The sequence below is a fragment of the Cheilinus undulatus genome, linkage group 1 (assembly GCF_018320785.1).
Source record: "Cheilinus undulatus linkage group 1, ASM1832078v1, whole genome shotgun sequence".
NCBI classification, from domain to species: Eukaryota; Metazoa; Chordata; class Actinopteri; order Labriformes; family Labridae; genus Cheilinus; species Cheilinus undulatus.
Window position 1 is genome coordinate 3,123,542 of NC_054865.1, and position 19,147 is coordinate 3,142,688.

Below are 19,147 nucleotides of genomic sequence, written 5' to 3' on the forward strand. Positions count from 1 at the left end.
TGTTATTAGTTACTGTTATAAATGAATGAAAAAACAATGATCTGAGGTTATTTTGTAGACTGTATGAGTTTAAAGAGTTACCGCACTGGGATCATGGAGATCTTAGGATCAAAGGCAGGTGCACACTGATCGTCTCTCAATTATTTTTTTTTTTTAGTACGGGATGAGCCTAAAAAATCTATTAAAGGGGACATATTTTACCCTTTCAAGACAAGTTTATATTGTTCTCAGAGGTCCCCAAAACATGCCTGTGAAGTTTGTTGCTGTAAAAACACTCCAGTATTGGATTTCCTTTATGTCTAAAAACCCCTCTGTTTCAGCCCTGCTCAGAATGAGCTGTTTCTGTGTCTGTGGCTTTAAATGGTAATTATTGTCACACCACTGGACATCTCTTCTCATTAGGCTAAGGCTGTACCGTCTGAGAATTTAATGATGTAGTTCTCTGGGTGGACTCTCTTGCAGTCATTAGTGTACAGAGGAAAGAGGAGAGGAAAGCTGACACAGCCCTGAGGAGCACCAGTACTGATCAGTCTGGACTCCGAGAGGGCGTTATTTACTCTGACTTGTGGTGTTCGATTAGTTAAAAAACATGAGGACCTTCTCAAGATAAAAGGATTCACACACATCTGTTAAAGTTTTTGCATTAAAAGGTGAGGCTGCAGTGTATTAAAAGCTGAGCTAAAATCAATTAAAAGCACACGTGCACAAGCCTTGGGGTCTTCTAGGTGTTTGGTGACCAGGTGTGTGATACTGTTAATAGCATCATCAGTGCCACGCCCCTGCTTATACGCAAACTGAAAAGGATCTAAAAGAAAATCAACCTCTGTTTTAAGCCAGGAGACAATGATCCTTTCAAAACATTTCATTATTATGGGTGTTAATGCAACAGGTCTGAAATCATTATTTGACCAGGGACAGGGTTTTTTAGGGACAGGTGTGATTATTGATTTTTCTAGAGGGTGGGTACTGTATACAGGTCCACAGATTTTTGGAAAAGAGGGCAAAAAGCTAGCGCCAGCTCCTCAGCACACTTCTTAATGAGACATGCAGAGATGCTGTCTGGCCCTGTAGCTTTTTTTGTGCAAATTCTCTTAAAGAGTGATTGAACCTTGCAGGGTTCAATCACCAAGCCAGTGACCTGATCAGAAATAATAACAGTCTCTAGAACCTCTTAAAGTTCAGAGGAAAAGTCATTAATTTCAAAGCGCATATAAAAATCATTAAACTCATTGGCATTCTGCAAGTCATCAGTTGTGCATAGGCTTTTTTTTTTGTAGGGGTCATATTAGTGATTGCTTTCATGTTGTCCCACAGCTTTTTAGGGTTCATGGTAAGGAAGTTCTGTTTAATAGTCTCCTTGTGCTTTGTCCTGGCTTCCTGAAGCGTGCTGTTAAGTTCTTCTTGCACAGCTTTAAGTTGAATTTTGTCCTGGTTTTTAAAAGCATTTTTTTGCGATTAATGCAGTCCTTCACCTCCTTTGTTATGTATGGTTTGTTGTTGGTGTAAATGGTAATTGTCCTTTCAGGTATTATATCGTCCAAACAGAACGTTATATAATCAGTATTAGATTCAGTGGCGATATCCAAATCCACCTCCTGAAAGATGCTCCATTCAGTGGACAAGAAACATCCTTTCAGGGTCTCTATGCTGTCAGCTGTCCAAACCTTGACAGTTTTGGTGACAGGTTTATTGCGTTTAAAAACTGATTCACAGCTGCAGTTTTATGGTCTGAGTTTGACAGCGGTGGTTTGGCTTTGCTTGCATAAGCGTTGGTCACGTTACCGTAACATTTATCTAATATTTTATTGTCTCTTGTACTGATGAACCAGACAGTAACAATTCGAGTTTGCATTGATTAAAATCCCCCAGGATGAAAACCGGAGCCTCTGGTGTGAGTAAAAGTTGGTGATGCATGCAGTCAGTGATTTGGGCTGCTGCGCTCACAGCATTGCCACTGGGTGGAACATAAACAGTGCAGAGGATGATATTCCCAAATTCACGGTTTAAAAGCGGTTTAAATTGAGTATTTAAATGTGTATAACATGTTTTGCTAATGCACTACCTACTTTAAGAAAGCAGAAGCTTCTGTAACATACAACGTCATGTTTTTTTTTTCATTTCACATTATAAACTAGAAAAGCACTCGGAGAGCGAAGACCCCCACCATTATCCCTAACTCTCAATAGTAAAGAACCCTTTCAAAAATTCCTGGATCCAGACGGTGATCCAGATCACTCCCAAAATCTAATCAGTTCTTCTATTTCTGCCATTTCCTGAAAATTTCATCAAAATCCGTCCATAACTTTTTGAGTTATGTTGCTAACAAACAAACAAACTAACAAACCCTGACAATCACATAACCTCCTTGGCGGAGGTAATAACAGTTCTAGAGGATTGACATGCTTTCTGTGCTTTGCTGCAGCACACAGCACCAGTTGCTTACACTCAATTATTCCCACTCTCCCAGCGTTCTGACACACTCCAACATAGATTTGGGTGCGAGGGCCCTCCTGTGTGATTGCAGCCCTAATTGTTAATGTGCAAGCATGTTTACTGACCTCTTCGGAGTTCCTGTGTCTGTTCAGGCATCAAATCAAATCGTCGAGCACAAGCACTCATCAGTTTCTCTACCCTCTCGGGTACCATGTCCAAGGGGCTTGGAAGCTTCTCACACACCATCGCTGCAGTCTTTGTTTAAGAAACCAAATGCAAAAACTTGAGAAAAATATCCTGATAAAGGCAGTCAAAAACAGGAAGAAGACCTGTTTTATTTAAGAGAGGTTGTCACAGATGAAGACCAAGAAAAAAAGGATACATAAGACAGCCTGGGAAACTGGTAACCACTGGGTACAAATGGCAGAAAGTAGTACTTTGGGATCAGAGTGGCGAGAGTCCCTTGCCATCACCGTTATTCCGAGTGACGTCATCACCTTCTCCACCTTATTCCTGTCTCTATGGAAAGAAAAACAGCACATATAGAGTACACACACACATATACACACACACACCCGTACACATATACAGTACTTAACGAATTTATTAGATCACCCTAACCCTAACCAAAGTAAGGTTTATGCCACAGCTGCCCTAAATTAACAGCATTGGTAATTACCAAAATAATTTCTTATGTGTCTGCAATGGTTAATACACCAATATGTAGAAGCTCTTTAACCCAAATGATATTTTTAATGATGAAATATAATTATTATTGTTATACATGAGTTTTCAAATTTACTGATTTACAAAAAAACTGAAAAAATAGTAAAGCACCTTGATATTTCTTGATTAATATGTCAAATTATAGTTATTTACTTGCATTCCTGAACAGAAAAATTAGTTTTAGGGGTTGAATGTTATGCTTGATTTATTTCTGACGTCTCAGAGAAGCCCAGTGAGCTGGCTCAAATTTGGGTGAATTCAGTTTGAAATTCCTCATTCCTGTTCAAAATGGTAAAACGTGGAGACCTCACTGAAAATGAAAGAGTCCACATTAAAGCACTCCATGATGCTGGATGGTCTTTGAGACAAATATGACAGGTGGTCTAATAAATTTGTTAAGCACTGTATATATTAGGGTTTGGAATCACTAGTGGCCCCACGATAAAAAATTATCACGATTCTTGGGTCACAATTTGATATTGTTGCGATTTTAAACATTTTGGAATACAGTGAGTATTGCAATAACATATCTCACGATATATTGCGATCCATACCATTTTTCAACTGTTTAATGATCTAGCTTTAGTCTTGCCTTTATGTTTGTTGTATTTCCGCAGTATTTTATTTTCATGTAGCACTTCTTGCAAACCTCATGTGTCATGTCCATCTTATTCGTGCCCTGTTTGGATTCCTAATGTCCTTCCCCTGGTGCTGCCATATATATATACACACACACACACACATATATATATATACACATATATATATATACACACATTATATATATACACACACATTATATATATATATATATATACATAAATGGTTTTAAGAGATGGTTAAGTCCTCTTACTACACCTTAAAAGTTCTCCTCTGAGACTTTTACTTTGTGCGTTCATGAGTTTTGAAAAGCAGCTTCACCTGTCTTTATTGACTTCATTCCAGTAAATCTTCTGGACTGATGACAGTCATTTCTTACTGTCAGCATTTATTTTACATTTGGACTACATTTTTTAGTTTGAAAGTAAAAATATGATAAATTATAGCAGACATTTTTTAAGTAATTACTTGCTTTTTCTCTTGAGCAAGGCAGATGTGTCTACCTTACTCACATCAGAACAGTGAAACACCATTAGATGTGTTTGTGCTTTACTGCTGAGCTCTCAGCAGAGACTTGACTTCTTTATGCCATGTGTGATGATGAGATCTGTTGTTCGTGTTCAGCTGCTAACTATGGAATTTGTGAGATTAATCACGATTAAAAATTTTAATCTATTGCCAGCCCTAATATATATCTTTATATGATAGAGCTGTTCATGCACCTGTCTGTGATAAATTTACTGTCTCTCTCTGCTGTGCCACAAAACTCTCCCCACTAGTTTACAAGCACTGAGTAGTCTTGCAGTGTCTGAGTTAAAAATAGTTTCCCTTAATGTTAACAGAATTAATAATGCAATTACAAGGCAACAAAAATCTTTCTCTTTTGAAAAAGGTAAAGGTGAAGGTAGCTCTATTATCTGAAACACACCTAAATGATTCAAAGCACCTAAAACTAAGAAGGAGCTGGATGGTAGAGGTGTTTTACTCATCTTATAATACAAAGAGCAGAGGAGTAGCCATATTAATCCATCGAAGTTTACCATTTAACCTTTAGCAAACCATAGAAGACCGCGATGGTCGCTACATTCTTGTATCAGGCTATATATACAAGGAGCAAATTCTTATAGGCTGAATTTATGGTCCTAATTCATATGAAGCTACCTTTTTTCCTAAACTCTTGTCTGATGTCTCCTCAGTGTCTTCATTTTACAGTCATGGACGAAAGTATTAGCACCCCCGGAATTTTTCCAGAAAATACACCATTTCTCCCAGAAATTGCTGCAATTACAAATATTTTTGGTATACACGTTTGTTTTATTTATGTGCATTGGAGCAACACAAAAAATCTGAAGAAAAAAGACAAAATTTACATAATTTTGCACAAAACTCAAAAAATGGGCCGGACAAAATTATTGGCACCCTCAACTTAAGATTTGGTTGCACACCATTGGGAAAAAATAACTGAAACCGAACTCTTCCTATAACCATCAACAAGCTTCTTACACCTCTCAACTGGAATTTTGGACCACTCTTCTTTTGGGATTTTTTTTTTAGCCAGTAATTTAAGTGTACTTGTCATTGACGCTCACTGAAGGTGGCAGATATCTTGTTCAGTGTTCAGAGAAAAAGAGACTAAATCAAATCAGAGGTGTTAACAGTGAAAACCTATATAGTCTCCTTTTTCTAAAAAAGAAAACTCAGGAAAAAATTGATAAGGGAATCGATAAAGAATAGAATCAATAAGAAGAGTCGATAAAAGCATTGATATCAATAAAATCCTATCAATTCCACTACTAAGCATTTTTAGGAGCTGTACTGCAAAGACTTTTCCTCTAAAACTGTGCACACTATGTGCTGTACAAATAATGAAATCAAGGCCATTCCCAGACAAGGATGTTTAAAACTTTTTAATATTAATAAAATATAATAATAATAATAACTTGAAGTATCTTAACTTTACCTTCTGGTGACAACAGCATCATATAAACTCCAAATGTTATCCAGCACAAGCTGCACAAACAGTGGCTTCTTTCCTTTGGCCTGCAACAAAGACAGAAACAAAGACACTGCATCACTGAAACAAATTTAAAACCAAAAGGCCAAAAAGACATGTTCTTAAACACACTGCACAGCTTTGCTGGACAACTTGATGTTTACAACTTCGCTTTTAAACATGATTTGACTGCAATGTTTCCTACAGGATTTTATCAGACTGTTAAGGAAAACTTTGAGCTGACGAGGGAGGGGCAGGTGCATGCCTCCTCTGGAGAAAAATGTGTAGTTAAAAGTTAAAATGCACTAATCATAGGATATTTAAAAACAAATCAAGAGGCTAAATCTGTGAAAACTTTGTTCTTGTTGGTCATGTCAGGTTATGTTACAGAGCTTGCTGAAGGTATTCCTGTCCTACATAGAAATAGGGAATTTTATTTTTACCAATATTGATTCCCTTAAATTCATCTTACTGATCTGAGTACTCATTGATAGTGTTATTGATAATTGTCTGCTGTCTACTGGCTGTAAATGTCCAGCCACACTGTGCATTCCGCACTCCACAAATACACTGAAATACAACTGTGTGAAGGAGTACCACATATCATAAGATAACCAGTGACAAGAGGTCGCTAACTGCCCATTCCCCCTGACATTCTGAAAATTAACCCCTGCTCATGCAGTGTGTGTCATCTCCTCCTGCCTGCACCTGCAACATGTGTGTCCAATCCCTCCTTAAGCCCAACCATCCACTTAAAGCATGGAATGACAAACACTGCATTCAGTTAAAGAAATTATAATATCACTTAAGCACTACAAACTTCTGGTACACATCATCTGTTTTTAAGTCATACAGTGCTGAGAAAAAGTATTTGCCCCCTTTCTGGTTCCTGATTTTTTTTTTCTTTGCATATTTATCACATTTAAATAGCATCTCACAAAGAAAACTCAAGTAAATACAAAATTCAGTTTCTAAATGACTTTACTTAATAAGGGGGAAAAAAAATCCAATCCTCTCTGTCCCTGTGTGAAAACGTAATTGCCCCCTGAACCTAATAACTGGTTGTTCCACCCTTGGCAGCAATAACTGAAATCAAGCGTTTGTGATAGCTGGGGATGAGTCTTTCTCATTGCTGTGGAGGAATTCTGGCCCACTCTTCTTCACAGAATTGTTTTAACTCAGCCATATTGGAGGGTTTTCCAGCATGAACTGGCCATTTAAGGTCACACCACAGCATCTCAGTTGGATTTGATTCCCGACTTTGACTGGGCCACTCCAGAACCTTAATTTTGTTTATTTGAGCCATTCAGAGATAGAATTGCTGGTATGTTTTGGGTCATTGTCCTGCTGCATAACCCAAGATCGCTTGAGCTTGAGGTCATTGACTGATGGCCAGACATTGGCCATTGGATTTTCTGGTAGACAGCAGAATTTATTGTTCCATCAATCACAGCAAGTGGTCCAGGTGCTGAAGCAGCAAAGCAGCCCCAGACGGTCACACGGCCACCACCATGTTTGACTGTGGGCATGATGTTCTTTTTATCAAATGCTGTGTTATTTTTACTCCAGATGTAATGGGCCGCACATCTTCCAGAAAGTAATACTTTTGTCTGGTCAGTCCACAGAATATTTCTCCCAAAGTATTGGGGATCATCAGGATATTTTTTTGTCAAATGTGAGATGAGCCTTTGTGTTCTTTTTGTCAGCAGTGGTTTCGGCCTTGGAACTCTCCCATGATGCCATTGTTGCCCAGTGTTTTTCTGATGGTTGAGTCATGAACTCTGACCTTAACTTAGGCCAGTGAGGCCTGCAGGTCTTTGGATGTGGTTCTGGGTTCTTTTGGGACCTCCTGGATGAGTCGTCGTGGCACCTTTGGAGTCATTTTGGTTGGCCAGCCACTCCTGGGAAGGTTTGCCACTGTCCCCAGTTTTCGAATGGCTCTGACCATGGTTCGCGGGAGTCCCAAAGCCTTGGAAATGTTTTTGTAACTTTTTCCAGACTGATAGATTTCAATCACTTTGTTTCTCATTTGTTCTTGAATTCCTTTGGATGGTGGCATGATGTGTTTCTTTCTGAGATCTTGTAGCCTACTTCACTTTGTCTGACAGCTTCTAGTTAAGGGATTTCTTCATTCAACAAATCTGGCGGTAATCAGGCCAGGGTGTGGCCAGTGAAACTGAACTGAGCTTTCCAAGAACTGTGGTTAATCACAGCTAGGGGTGAGAACCGGTTCCAATTGGCTTGATCCATCGACATCATTTACATTTAATCCTAACGATTCCCTTATCGACGCCTCACCTCCCCGTGCTATAAAAAACAGGCTTCGCATGTGACAGTCAGCTGAACAGAGAAGCTGAAAAAATAAACATTTATCGGGGTACACAATATCTCCGAAAGGTGTTTAAAAAACACACTTTTACTAACACTTGTCAGCTTGCGTGCATACGCACAATGAGAGGAGCACACGCCTCTCCGCTTCATCTAATCCTTTATCAAAATGCCTGGAGTCTAAAATAAAACAGGTTTACAAGGAGACGTTTACATGAGCAGAAGAAGTAAATTATGTAAGTAAAGTGGGTTAAATCAGGGCAGAGAATCAAATGAAGTTTCTCTTTTTTCTCTTTCAATGACACAGACGTGCGCTCTTTTTCCTCCCTCCCCTCTCCTCCTCCCAGTAGTAAGATGAGAATTGATGGCCTAATCCTAATCTAATATCATAGAATCTGGGAATGTGAAGTAGTGTCCTGTGTGCTTTGAAACAGAAAAAGATTGGAATTTAATATTATTTATGTCTGCGGTGTGTTTCAATGGCGAGCTCTGTCCTGCTGAGTGTTTACTTCAAGACGATCTTATTAAAAGTTACATAATACTTAAGTGCATAAAATGACCAACAAGCACTGATTAGTTTCATCTATATTTCACATTAAACGAGTAAAGATAAGTTTAAACGTCTTTAAAAACCCTCAGTGGTTTCTGCAGTACCAGCACCTGTGAGTGTGCGTAATAATTTGTTATCACTGATCACAGCCAGAAAGAAGAGTTAGAGCGTTTTTAAACTCATGTTGTCTTAGATCACACTGGAGCCAGCAGTGCACGTTTAACAGTTTGACTTTAGAGAAGACTATACCGCAGTGCCAGAGCTGTCCCCGCGCTGTGCAACACCTTGGCGCGCGAGATTCTGTGCGCCAGTATATATGGGAGTGTTCGTCCTTTGCAAAACTGTCCCGACATCATTAACAGAGTTCAGTCATCACTTTTAAAGTGTGTTCACTCAAAGGCAGTGATGCTGCAGCTGGAAAAATACACATATTCTCGAGGAATTTATTATTAATGTGCGCTAATCGTATAGCACTGTCTTCATGATGGTAATTAAAGCAACACTGTGGCTACTTTTAATACCTCAGGATACAATATTACTGTATTACCACCCATTTCTAATGAACAGTCACAAACACAGACTAAAGTGGTCAAAAATGTGGACTCATTTCTCCAAAAATGACACACACACGGCAACGTCTGTCAAACAGTGATGTCTTATACATGACATGCATCTTTTTGCCCACGAACTCTTAATTTTGCATGAGTTCAATTTTTTTGATAATTCCGGATATCTAGGATCCAGAGATTAGTTTTGTATTTATTTTAAGGTTTTGTCTTTTAAATAAAATGTGCAGTAATATTGTATTCTAATTCAGGTTCACAGATAAAAGCTCCTCCCCTCCCTGAGCTGCCACCTTAACATGGTAGAGGGGTTTGCATGTCTCAGTGACCCTAGGAGCTATGTTGTCAGGGACTTCATGCCCTTGGTAGGGTCTCCCAAGGCAAACAGGTCTTAGGTGAGGGACCAGACGAAGTGCAGCTCATAAACCTCTAACGGCAGAACGGCACAAAGGACTCAGATCTCCCTTGCCCTGACGTGGGTCACCGGGGCCCCCTCCTGGAGCCAGGCCTGGGAGTGGGGCTCGATGGCGAGCGCCTGGTGGCTGGGCCTGCACCCATGGGGCCCGGCCGGGCACAGTCTGAAGAGGCAAAGTGGGTCCCCCCTCCCATGGACTCACCACCCGTAGGAGGGGCCATAGAGGTTGGGTGCATTATGAGCTGGGCGGCGGCCGAAGGTGGCCCTGGCATTCCCATCCTCGGCTGCAGAGGCTGGCTCTGGGCATGTGGAACGTCACCTCTCTGGTGGGGAAGGAGCCTGAGCTTGTGCATGAGGTTGAGCGGTACCAGCTGGATATAGTTGGTCTCACCTGGACAGTTTGGGCTCTGGAACCAGTCCTCTTGAGAGGGGTTGGACTCCTTTCCACTCTGGAGTTGCACTTGGTGAGAGGCGCCAAGCAGGTGTGGGCATACTGATTGCCCCTGGGCTGGCAGCCTGTACATATGGGTTTACCCTGGTGGATGAGAGGGTAGGTCCTGACTGTTGTTTGTGCATATGCACCAAACAGCAGCACAGAGTACCCACCCTTTTTGGAGTCACTGGAGGGGGTGCTGGAGAGCGCTCCTTCTGGGTACTCCCTCGTCCTGCTGGGAGACTTCAATGCTCACGTGGGCAATGACAGTGAGACCTGGGAGGGGGTGATTGGGAGGAACAGCCCCCCTGATCTGAACCCTAGAGGTGTTCTGTTGCTGGACTTCTGTGCTCGTCATGGAATGTCTATAACGAACACCATTTTCAGGCATAATGGTGTCCACATGTGCACTTGGCACCAGGACACCCTAGGTCGCAGTTCGACGATTGACTTTGTAGTTGTATCATTGGACTTGCAGCCACATGTCCTGGACACTCGGGCAAAGAGAGGGGTGGAGCTGTCAACTGATCACCACCTGGTGATGAGTTGGCTCCGCTGGTGGGGGAGGATGTCAGTCAGACCTGGCAGGCCCAAACGTATTGTGACGGTCTGCTGGGAACATCGGGCGGAGTCGCCTGTCAGAAGGCGCTTCAACTCTCACCTCCGACAGAGCTTCAACCACGTTCCGGGGGAGGCGGGGGACATTGAGTCTGAGTGGGCTGTGTTCCGTGCCTCTATTGTCGAGGCGGCTGATAGGAGCTGTGGCCGTAAGGTGGTCGATGCCTGTTGTGGCAGTAACCTCAGAACCCGCTGGTGGACACCGGTGGTGAGGGACGCTGTCAAGCTGAAGGGGGAGTCTTATCGGGCCTTTCTGGCCTGCGGGACCCCAGAGGCAGCTGACAGGTACTGGCAGGCCAAGCGGTTTGTGGCTTCAGAGGTTGCTAAGGCAAACACTTGGACATGGGAGGAGTTTGGGGAGGCCATGGAGAACGACTTCCGTACAGCTTCAAGAAGATTCTGGACCACCATCCGGTGTCTCAGGAGGGGGAAGCAGTGCACTGTCAATACCTTGTACAGTGGAGATGGCGCGCTGTTGACCTCGACTCAGGCCATTGTGGGTCGGTGGAAGGAATACTTCGAAGACCTCCTCAATCCCATCAACACACCTTCCGATGAGGAAGCAGAGTCTGGGGACACAGGTGTGGGCTCTTGTATCTCTGGGGCTGAGGTCGCCAAGGTGGTCAAAAAGCTCCTCGGTGGCAGGGCCCCGGGGGTGGATGAGATTTGCCCTGAGTTCCTCAAGGCTCTGGATGTTGAAAGGCTGTCTTGGCTGACACACCTTTGCGACATCGCGTGGACATCAGGGACAGTGCCCCTGGACTGGCAGACTGGGGTGGTGGTTCCCCTCTTTAAGAAGGAGGACCGGAGGGTGTGTTCCAATTATAGGGGGATCACACTTCTCAGCCTCCCCGGTAAGGTCTATTCGGGGATCCTGGAGAGGAGGGTCCGTCAGATAGTCTATCCTCAGATTCTGTCTATCCTCAACTCTTCACTCTCGGTAGGGTCCTAGAGGGTGCATGGGAGTTTGCCCAACCAGTCTACATGTGTTTTGTGAACGTGGAGAAGGCATTCGACCGTGTCCCGCGAAGAATCCTGTGGAGGGTGCTCTGGGAGTATGGGGTGCTGGACCCCCTGATAAGGGCTGTTCGGTCCCTGTACGACCGGTGCCAGAGCTTGGTCCGCAATGCCGGACAATTGTCGAACTCATTCCCGGTGCGTGAAGTTTGGTGGCCTCAGGATTAAGTCTCTGCTTTTTGATGATGATGATGTGGTTCTGTTGGCTTCATCAGACCAGGACCTCCAGCTCTCACTGGAACAGTATGCAACTGAGTGTGAAGCGGCTGGGGTGAGAATCAACACCTCCAAATCCAAGGCCATGGTCCTCAGTCGGAAAAGGGTGGAATGCCCTCTCCGGGTTGGGAATGAGATCCTGCCCCAAGTGGAGGAGTTCAAGTATCTCGGGGTCTTGTTCACGAGTGATGGAAGAGTGGAGCGGGAGATCGGCAGGCGGATCGGTGCGGCGTCAGCAGTGATGCGGTCTCTGCATTGATCTGTCGTAGTGAAGAAAGAGCTGAGTCAAAAGGCGAAGCTCTCAATTTACCGGTCGATCTACGTTTCCACCCTCACCTATGGTCATGAACTGTGGGTTGTGACAGAAAGAACGAGATCGCAGATACAGGCATCTGAAATGAGTTTCCTACGCAGGGTGTCTGGGCTCTTCCTTAGAGATAGGGTGAGAAGCTCAGCCATCTGGGAAAGACTCAGAGTAGAGCCGCTGCTCCTCCATGTTGAGAGGAGCCAGATGAGGTGGCTCGGGCACCTGGTCCGGATGCCTCCTGGACGCCTTCCTGGTGAGGTGTTAGGGGGAAAGTCCCACTGGGAAGAGGCCCCGGGGAAGACCCAGGACACACTGGAGAGACTACTAGTGCATCTCAAAAAAGTAGAATATCATGAAAAAGTTCAGTATTTTTTGTCACTCTTTTCTGAAAGTGAAACCCATATATTATATACACTTGTTACACATAAAGTGAAGTATTTCAAGCCTTTATTTCGTGAAATGTTGATGATTATGGCTTACAGATAAGAAAACCCAAAATTCAGTGTCTCAAAAAATTAGATTACATAAGATCAATTAAAAAAAGGATATTTTAAACAGAAATGTCAGGCTTCTGAAAAGTATGTTCATTTCTATGCCTTCAATACTTGGTTGGGCCTCCTTTTGCATGAATTACTCCATCAATGTGGCGTGGCATGGAGGCGATCAGCCTGTGGCTCTGCTCAGGTGTAATGGAAGCCCAGGTTGCTTTGATAGTGGCCTTCAGGTCATCTGAAATTTTGGGACTGGTGTCTCTCATCTTCCTCTTGACAATACCCCAAAGATTCTCTATGGGGTTCAGGTCAGGCCAGTTTGCTGACCAATCAAGCACAGTAACACCATGGTCACTGAACCAGCTTTTGGTACCTTTGGCAGTGTGAGCAGGTGCAAAGTCCTACTGGAAAATGAAATCAGCATCTCCATAAAGCTTGTCAGCAGAAGGAAGCATGAAGTGCTGTAAAATGTCCTGGTAGATGGCTGCATTGACTGTGGACTTCATAAAATACAGTGGACCAACACCAGCAGATGCCATGGCAGCCTAAATCATCACTGACTGTGGAAACTTCACACTGGACTTCAAGCAACCTCTCCAGTCTTCTAGGTCCCAGAGTCTGGAGGAGAAGTGACCTGAAGGCCGCTATCAAAGCAACCTGGGCATCACTTACACCTGAGCAGTGCCACAGGCTGATTGCCTCCATGCCACGCCGCACTGATGCAGTATTTCAAGCAAAAGGAGGCCCAACCGAGTATTGAGTGCATAGAAATCAACATACTTTTCAGAAGCCTGACATTTCTGTTGAAAACATCCTTTTTTATTGATCTTACGGAATATTCTAATTTTTTGAGACACTGAATTTTGGGTTCTCTTATCTGTAAGCCATAATCATCAATATTTCAAGAAATAAAGGCCTGAAAAATTCCACTCTATGTGCCACAAGTCTATACAATATATGGGTTTCACTTTCAGAAAAGAGTAACAAAAATAGTGAACTTTTTCATGATATTCTAATTTTTTGAGATGCACCTGTTTATCTGTGACCACACATTTTGCTTTCGTGATTTTGTTTTAAGAATAGTTCCTGTGGTACAGTTTTAAACAAAATTTTTACTCCACCCATCTTATGTAGCTTTAAAGATAAACATCACCCCTTTCTGACTGTTTTAAGGAAGCATAAATAAAATGTTTTGATCTTCAACATGTTGCAAGGGGAAACAGAATTGTTCTCATTTGAAACCCAAATCTTTACTTAAATTGTCTTGAAAACAGCACATGTAAGTGGTTCTGCAAAAATAAATGATAGAGAATTCAGGTGATGCATGGATACTCAGCATCCCCCTGAACCCTCATAAAGGCTGCTCACACTACACTTGTTTTTGGTTGTTCACCACGGCTCCATTTCAGATCTTTGCTGACAGCCTGGCCTCATTACAAGAGTATAGAGGTGTCCCGATCCGATATTGATATCGGATATTGGTCCGATATCAGCAAAAAAAAAAACAAACAAAAAAAAACAACAAAAAAAAAAAACTATCGGATTATATCAGATTACATCTAAACTCTCTGATTTAAGCACTCTGATACAAGCAGTCCATTCCAGACTCCGCTCCAGCACTTCTATCCAGCAGCGCCACAGGATCCAGCATGCAGAGCCCACGTGATCACAACAACAGCGTGCTTGAGTGCTAACCGGTGCTAACTGCTAACACAGTAGCAGGGAGTAGGAGTGATGTCAGCTGTGTCGCAGTATTTTTCGTTAAAGTCAGATAAAGACGTTGCAGCTGAGTGCAAAACTTGTCATGCACAAGTTCCCTGTGGTGGCAAAGAACCGAGGAAGTTTAATACGACCAACCTCATCGGGCATTCGAAGAAGCATCACAAAAAACAGCATGAGGATTTTCACAAGAACACGAAGAAATAACAAGGCTCCGCCCTTCAAACAACCGACGCTGTCCGAAACATTTGGAAAGTGTGATAAACTCCCATGGGACGGCAAAAAGGCATTAGCTATAACAGAAAAGATCGATGACGAGCCCCTGTCAGTGGTGAGTAATGTCGAGTTTAAACGCTTAATTGAACCTCAAGCCTATTTTTAACCAATGGGTTACATAAATTTTGACCTTAAACATAAGCATATTCTACAATTGAATAGAATACATCAAAAACAAATTAGACAAGCCTGAAAAATTACCTCAATAAATCCAATAAAAACAAATACTTATAAAGTGCAAAATAACAAATGAAGTTCACCTCAGTTATTTTTTACTGCCAGTATATGGTGGGAACAACTGAGGGCAGGGGAAAAAAAACCCACAATATTGTCTATTGTCCAACTGCTTGAAGTTAAGAGTCCACAGCTCCAATTTCAAAATAAATACCTCACTCTAATAACAAGAGCAGAAAACAAATAATAATCAGTCAGTTAACTAAATTCCTAACAAAACCCTTCCTACTCCTCCATCTCCACTTTCTGCAGTCCGAGCATGATGTGGAGATTCTTTTTTAAGAAGATAAGCATTTTGGCTTTCACACCCTGTCCCCACACATTCATGCTCACAGAAAGAAACACAGTATAGACAGGCCTGTCTAATTTATTTTTGATTTGTTCTATTTAATTGTAGAATGTGCTTATGTTTAAGGTCAAAATTTATGTAACCCATTGGTTAATAATAAATGGGTCAGTTTTTCTCGTACCTACTGTTGCTGACTTGTTCTCTGAGTAATAGCCTTTTCTAACATTCCATACTACAAAATAAGTAATAAAAGTATGTATGATTCGTGCTGATATCGTAACGGCCGATATCGGTATCAGCCTCAAGGTTGAAATATCGGTATCGTATCTGAAGTGAAAAAAATCTGATCAGGACATCCCTACAAGAGTGATCCCGATTGCTTGTTGTATGCTGACATCACCACAGTCTCCGCAACTGTGTGTCAGGTGGGTGGGTCAAAAAGTGTCAATTACATCAATTAAAGCGTCTACAACAGAAGCGCTCTGTGTGATTGCAGCAATCTTTAGCTCATAAAAGAAGAAAAATAAAAGCTCGGATTGGATTATGGATAACAATTATGGATGTATCAAGAGATGGACAGCATGGACTGTCTGGCACTCCTTCAGATAGATCTTCAGATATGCATGTGATGACTTAAAAAAACATAAATACTGTAAATAAAATGTACACATTAGTTCCTCGGAGGGAGTAAAATTAGGGACTCTTGTATGATGCTGCAAAGATAAGGAACAATTTACTCTCCTGTTTGTAGAAATCAGGATTCACGTCACTGACGTCAGGGTGTCCAATTAGATAATGACGTAAGAAAATTTTCTGACATGCTAGTCTTGTCAATATAAAGTGGTGCATAATTGTGAAGTGAAAGATAAAGTATGCATGGCTATCAAAACTTTTTACAAATGAAAATCTGTTAAGTGTGGTGTGCAAAAGTACTTTGTAAGACTTTGTAGAGCCACTTTTTGCTGCAATTACAGCTGCAAGTATTTTGGGGTATGTCTCTACCAACTTGGCACATCTAGACTCTGAAATTATTATCCATTCCTCTTTGCAGAATAGCTCAAGCTCAGTCAGATTTGATGGAGAGCATCAGTGAACAGCAATTTTGAAGTCTTGCCACAGATTCTCAATGACATTTAGGTCTGGACTTTGACTGGGCCATTCTAAAACATGAATATGCTTCAATCTAAACCATTCCATTGTAGCTCTGGCTGTATGTTTAGGCTTGTTGTCTGAATATGCTTCAATCTAAACCATCCCATTGTAGCTCTGGCTGTATGTTTAGGCTGACTGTATGAATATTAGGGGTGTAAAGAAATAGTCAACTCATGATACGAAATACGATATAGGGCTCACGATACAAAATACTTCTGATACGATATAAAAAATGAAAAAAAATTACCCAATGAAGATCTGTGTAACGAATTTTTGTTGATGAAAAACTGTTTTGACAGCAAAAGTTGGAGACAGTGTGTGGGAGTCTATTGCTTCACCAAGAAAGAATTAAAACAAATTTACCAATGTCACTAGTTCTTTTTTATTATTTTTTAGTGAAGAGATTGAGATTTTATGTTTGTATTTTGCATTTTAGTCTGATTAAGGAAAAAACTACAAATAATTATTTTTTTCAAAGAGCATTTTATTTTGTACTGAAGACAAGCAGCAAAAACTTTCGTATGTTTGTAAGTCTGCATAAGGGAGACACTAAAAAAAAATGTATATATTTTTGCATTTACTTCTGGAGAGACAGAATCTTATGTTTGTATTTTGCACTAGTCCTAAGTTAACTCAAAATAACATTTTATTCTAAAATTCTGCACAGGAGAATGGCAGAAGATGGAGAAATACTTGCTTGTTTTGTGCACTTAGTTAGGAAAAGACTAAAAAACAAAAAGACCAAGTTTTGTGGCTTGCCTGTCTCAGGTGTTTGTTTGTTTCTTAGATAATGTCTTTTTGCTGTAGTTTCAGCCTCAGCAAGGTACCCACTAAACATTGGACGTCTACAGGACGTGTAGATCTGGTCTAAATCAAGTCAGTTGGTCCAGGAACCAATCTGCACGTCATTCTGACCTCTAAATCAAGTTGTGGATCTGGACGTCCAAGTGCAACCTCTCAGGACATTGATATGCAGTTCAATATTTGAATGCTTGTGTAGTCGTTTTTTTCAACGTCTTGTGGACGTGAACGTCAGGTGCAGAATATTGACATAAATTAAAAAGCGCATGAAATAGACATTATTTAATATACTGCTCACACCAGCATTTTTTTTGTTACACACATATAAATATATTTACTGAAAATAAAACACGTTTTCTCAGGCAACCATGTAACCTCAGCGACCAAGGTAACTGCTCACAAGCGGAGTGACAAAAGCTAATCTGTGCAAGCGTGAAACCATCAGCAGGAAAAATGACATATGTCCTTTGTTAACCTGGAAGCTTGTGCCGCCTGCCAACAGCAGACACACAGACTTGGTCGGGCCATTAAAGAAATACAAGCTTAAATTAAAGGTAAGTATATTTGACTCCAAGTTACCTTTTATGTTCTATAATGTATAACCAGTGTCCACCTTTTGCGATTTTGTGGGGGTAAACAAAGATGGAGAATGCTAACAAGTACTAGCTCAGCCCAGCTAGCCAAATTTACAGTAAACTCAAATGTTAATGGTGGATACTAAGTCATGAATGCCAGTGTGGTGAACTTTTCAACTGGGAGACATCGTTAATATTATTTTAGTTAAAACACAGATTTTATACTGTAGTATAACTAACACCACACTAGGAGACACAGTTAAGTGTTTTTATCAGCAGCTTTTTATGCTTTGGTGTAACGTAGTTGCAGCATTTCTACACAAATGTGCATGCACGCAGCGAGGATACCAATCAAAATAAATGTCCTGCACTTTAACCTAGAAAACAACATAGATGATGAAGAGCAGGGATGTGATGGCAGAGTCTTTGGAAGCTTTAAGGAGAAAGGCGATGCCGAATGCATCTGTGTAAAAGTTGCTGTCAGCAAGTCTGACTTCCCGACTCTTCGTCATACCCGCCCCCGCGGATAATGCGCCTTTCCCTGGCCAGTGAGAGCAAGACACCCCGCTAAACGTAAGTGTATGTGCTTAGCTGTGAGCCGGACAAAACAACAACAAAGGACAAAACATCCCTCAAGAATACAAAATCTATCAAGCAATACAAGATGCTGTACTGAATTCACCTGGAGGGAAAAGAAGATGCTGTCTGAACACATGCAGCTGAACATCTAAACGTAATTCAGCGTGAAGAGAGGATGGAGTCATGCAATTTGATGACACGGCAACTGCGGACTTCATAAGGACACATGCTTCAGAGCATTTAAAGCATGCGCCACAAAGAAGTGGGGGGGGGTTCACAGTCACTCAGGACTGATTTTTTGATTTTTGTTAGGGGAATCTGGTCAGCCCTTTACTCTTTCTGTGTTGGGTTGGATTTTTACCTCAGTTTTTACACTTTAATTTTTATTGTTTTATATTTTTATTGTTCTCATATTTGTGGTACATACCAAAGATAAGGTAATTTTATTTATTGTATTTTGCTACTATTGTTTTTACAAACTTAACTGCGGGTTACGCTGACTACTGTTTAGTAGTAGTAGTAATAGTACTTCTCAACTTAAGTCAAGAGGTTCTTGAGTGACATGTTTGCAATAAAGATGGGGAAGAAACCCATCGGGATTGGATTGTGATTTATTGTAAACCTGACTGTAGTCCCATGTGTCCAGAAGGTGGAGGACTTGTTTCATGTACCAGTTAATTTTCCTGTAGCTTAGTTTGGCTCAGCAGCAGGTTTGAAATGGAAATGTATAACACCTTTGTATACATTTCCAGTTACCATCTGCTGCTGAGAAAATCAGGTGAAGCTTTAGGAAAATGAGATGGAACAGTATGCCACCTTCTGAAATGGGACT

At 41.5% G+C, this 19,147-nt stretch overlaps 1 protein-coding gene across 1 annotated transcript in view; it reads right to left on the bottom strand.

The window, feature by feature from the left end:
- The window catches only part of LOC121511268 (elongation factor-like GTPase 1), a 63,380-nt gene that overhangs the window by 22,131 nt on the left and 22,102 nt on the right, over nucleotides 1-19,147 (bottom strand). The window contains exons 9-11 of the mRNA XM_041789873.1: nucleotides 5,720-5,799; nucleotides 2,816-2,952; nucleotides 2,559-2,681 (exon numbers count right to left, since the gene is read on the bottom strand). Coding sequence (XP_041645807.1) covers nucleotides 2,559-2,681; nucleotides 2,816-2,952; nucleotides 5,720-5,799 — 340 coding nt within the window. The remainder of the gene's footprint in view (nucleotides 1-2,558; nucleotides 2,682-2,815; nucleotides 2,953-5,719; nucleotides 5,800-19,147) is intronic.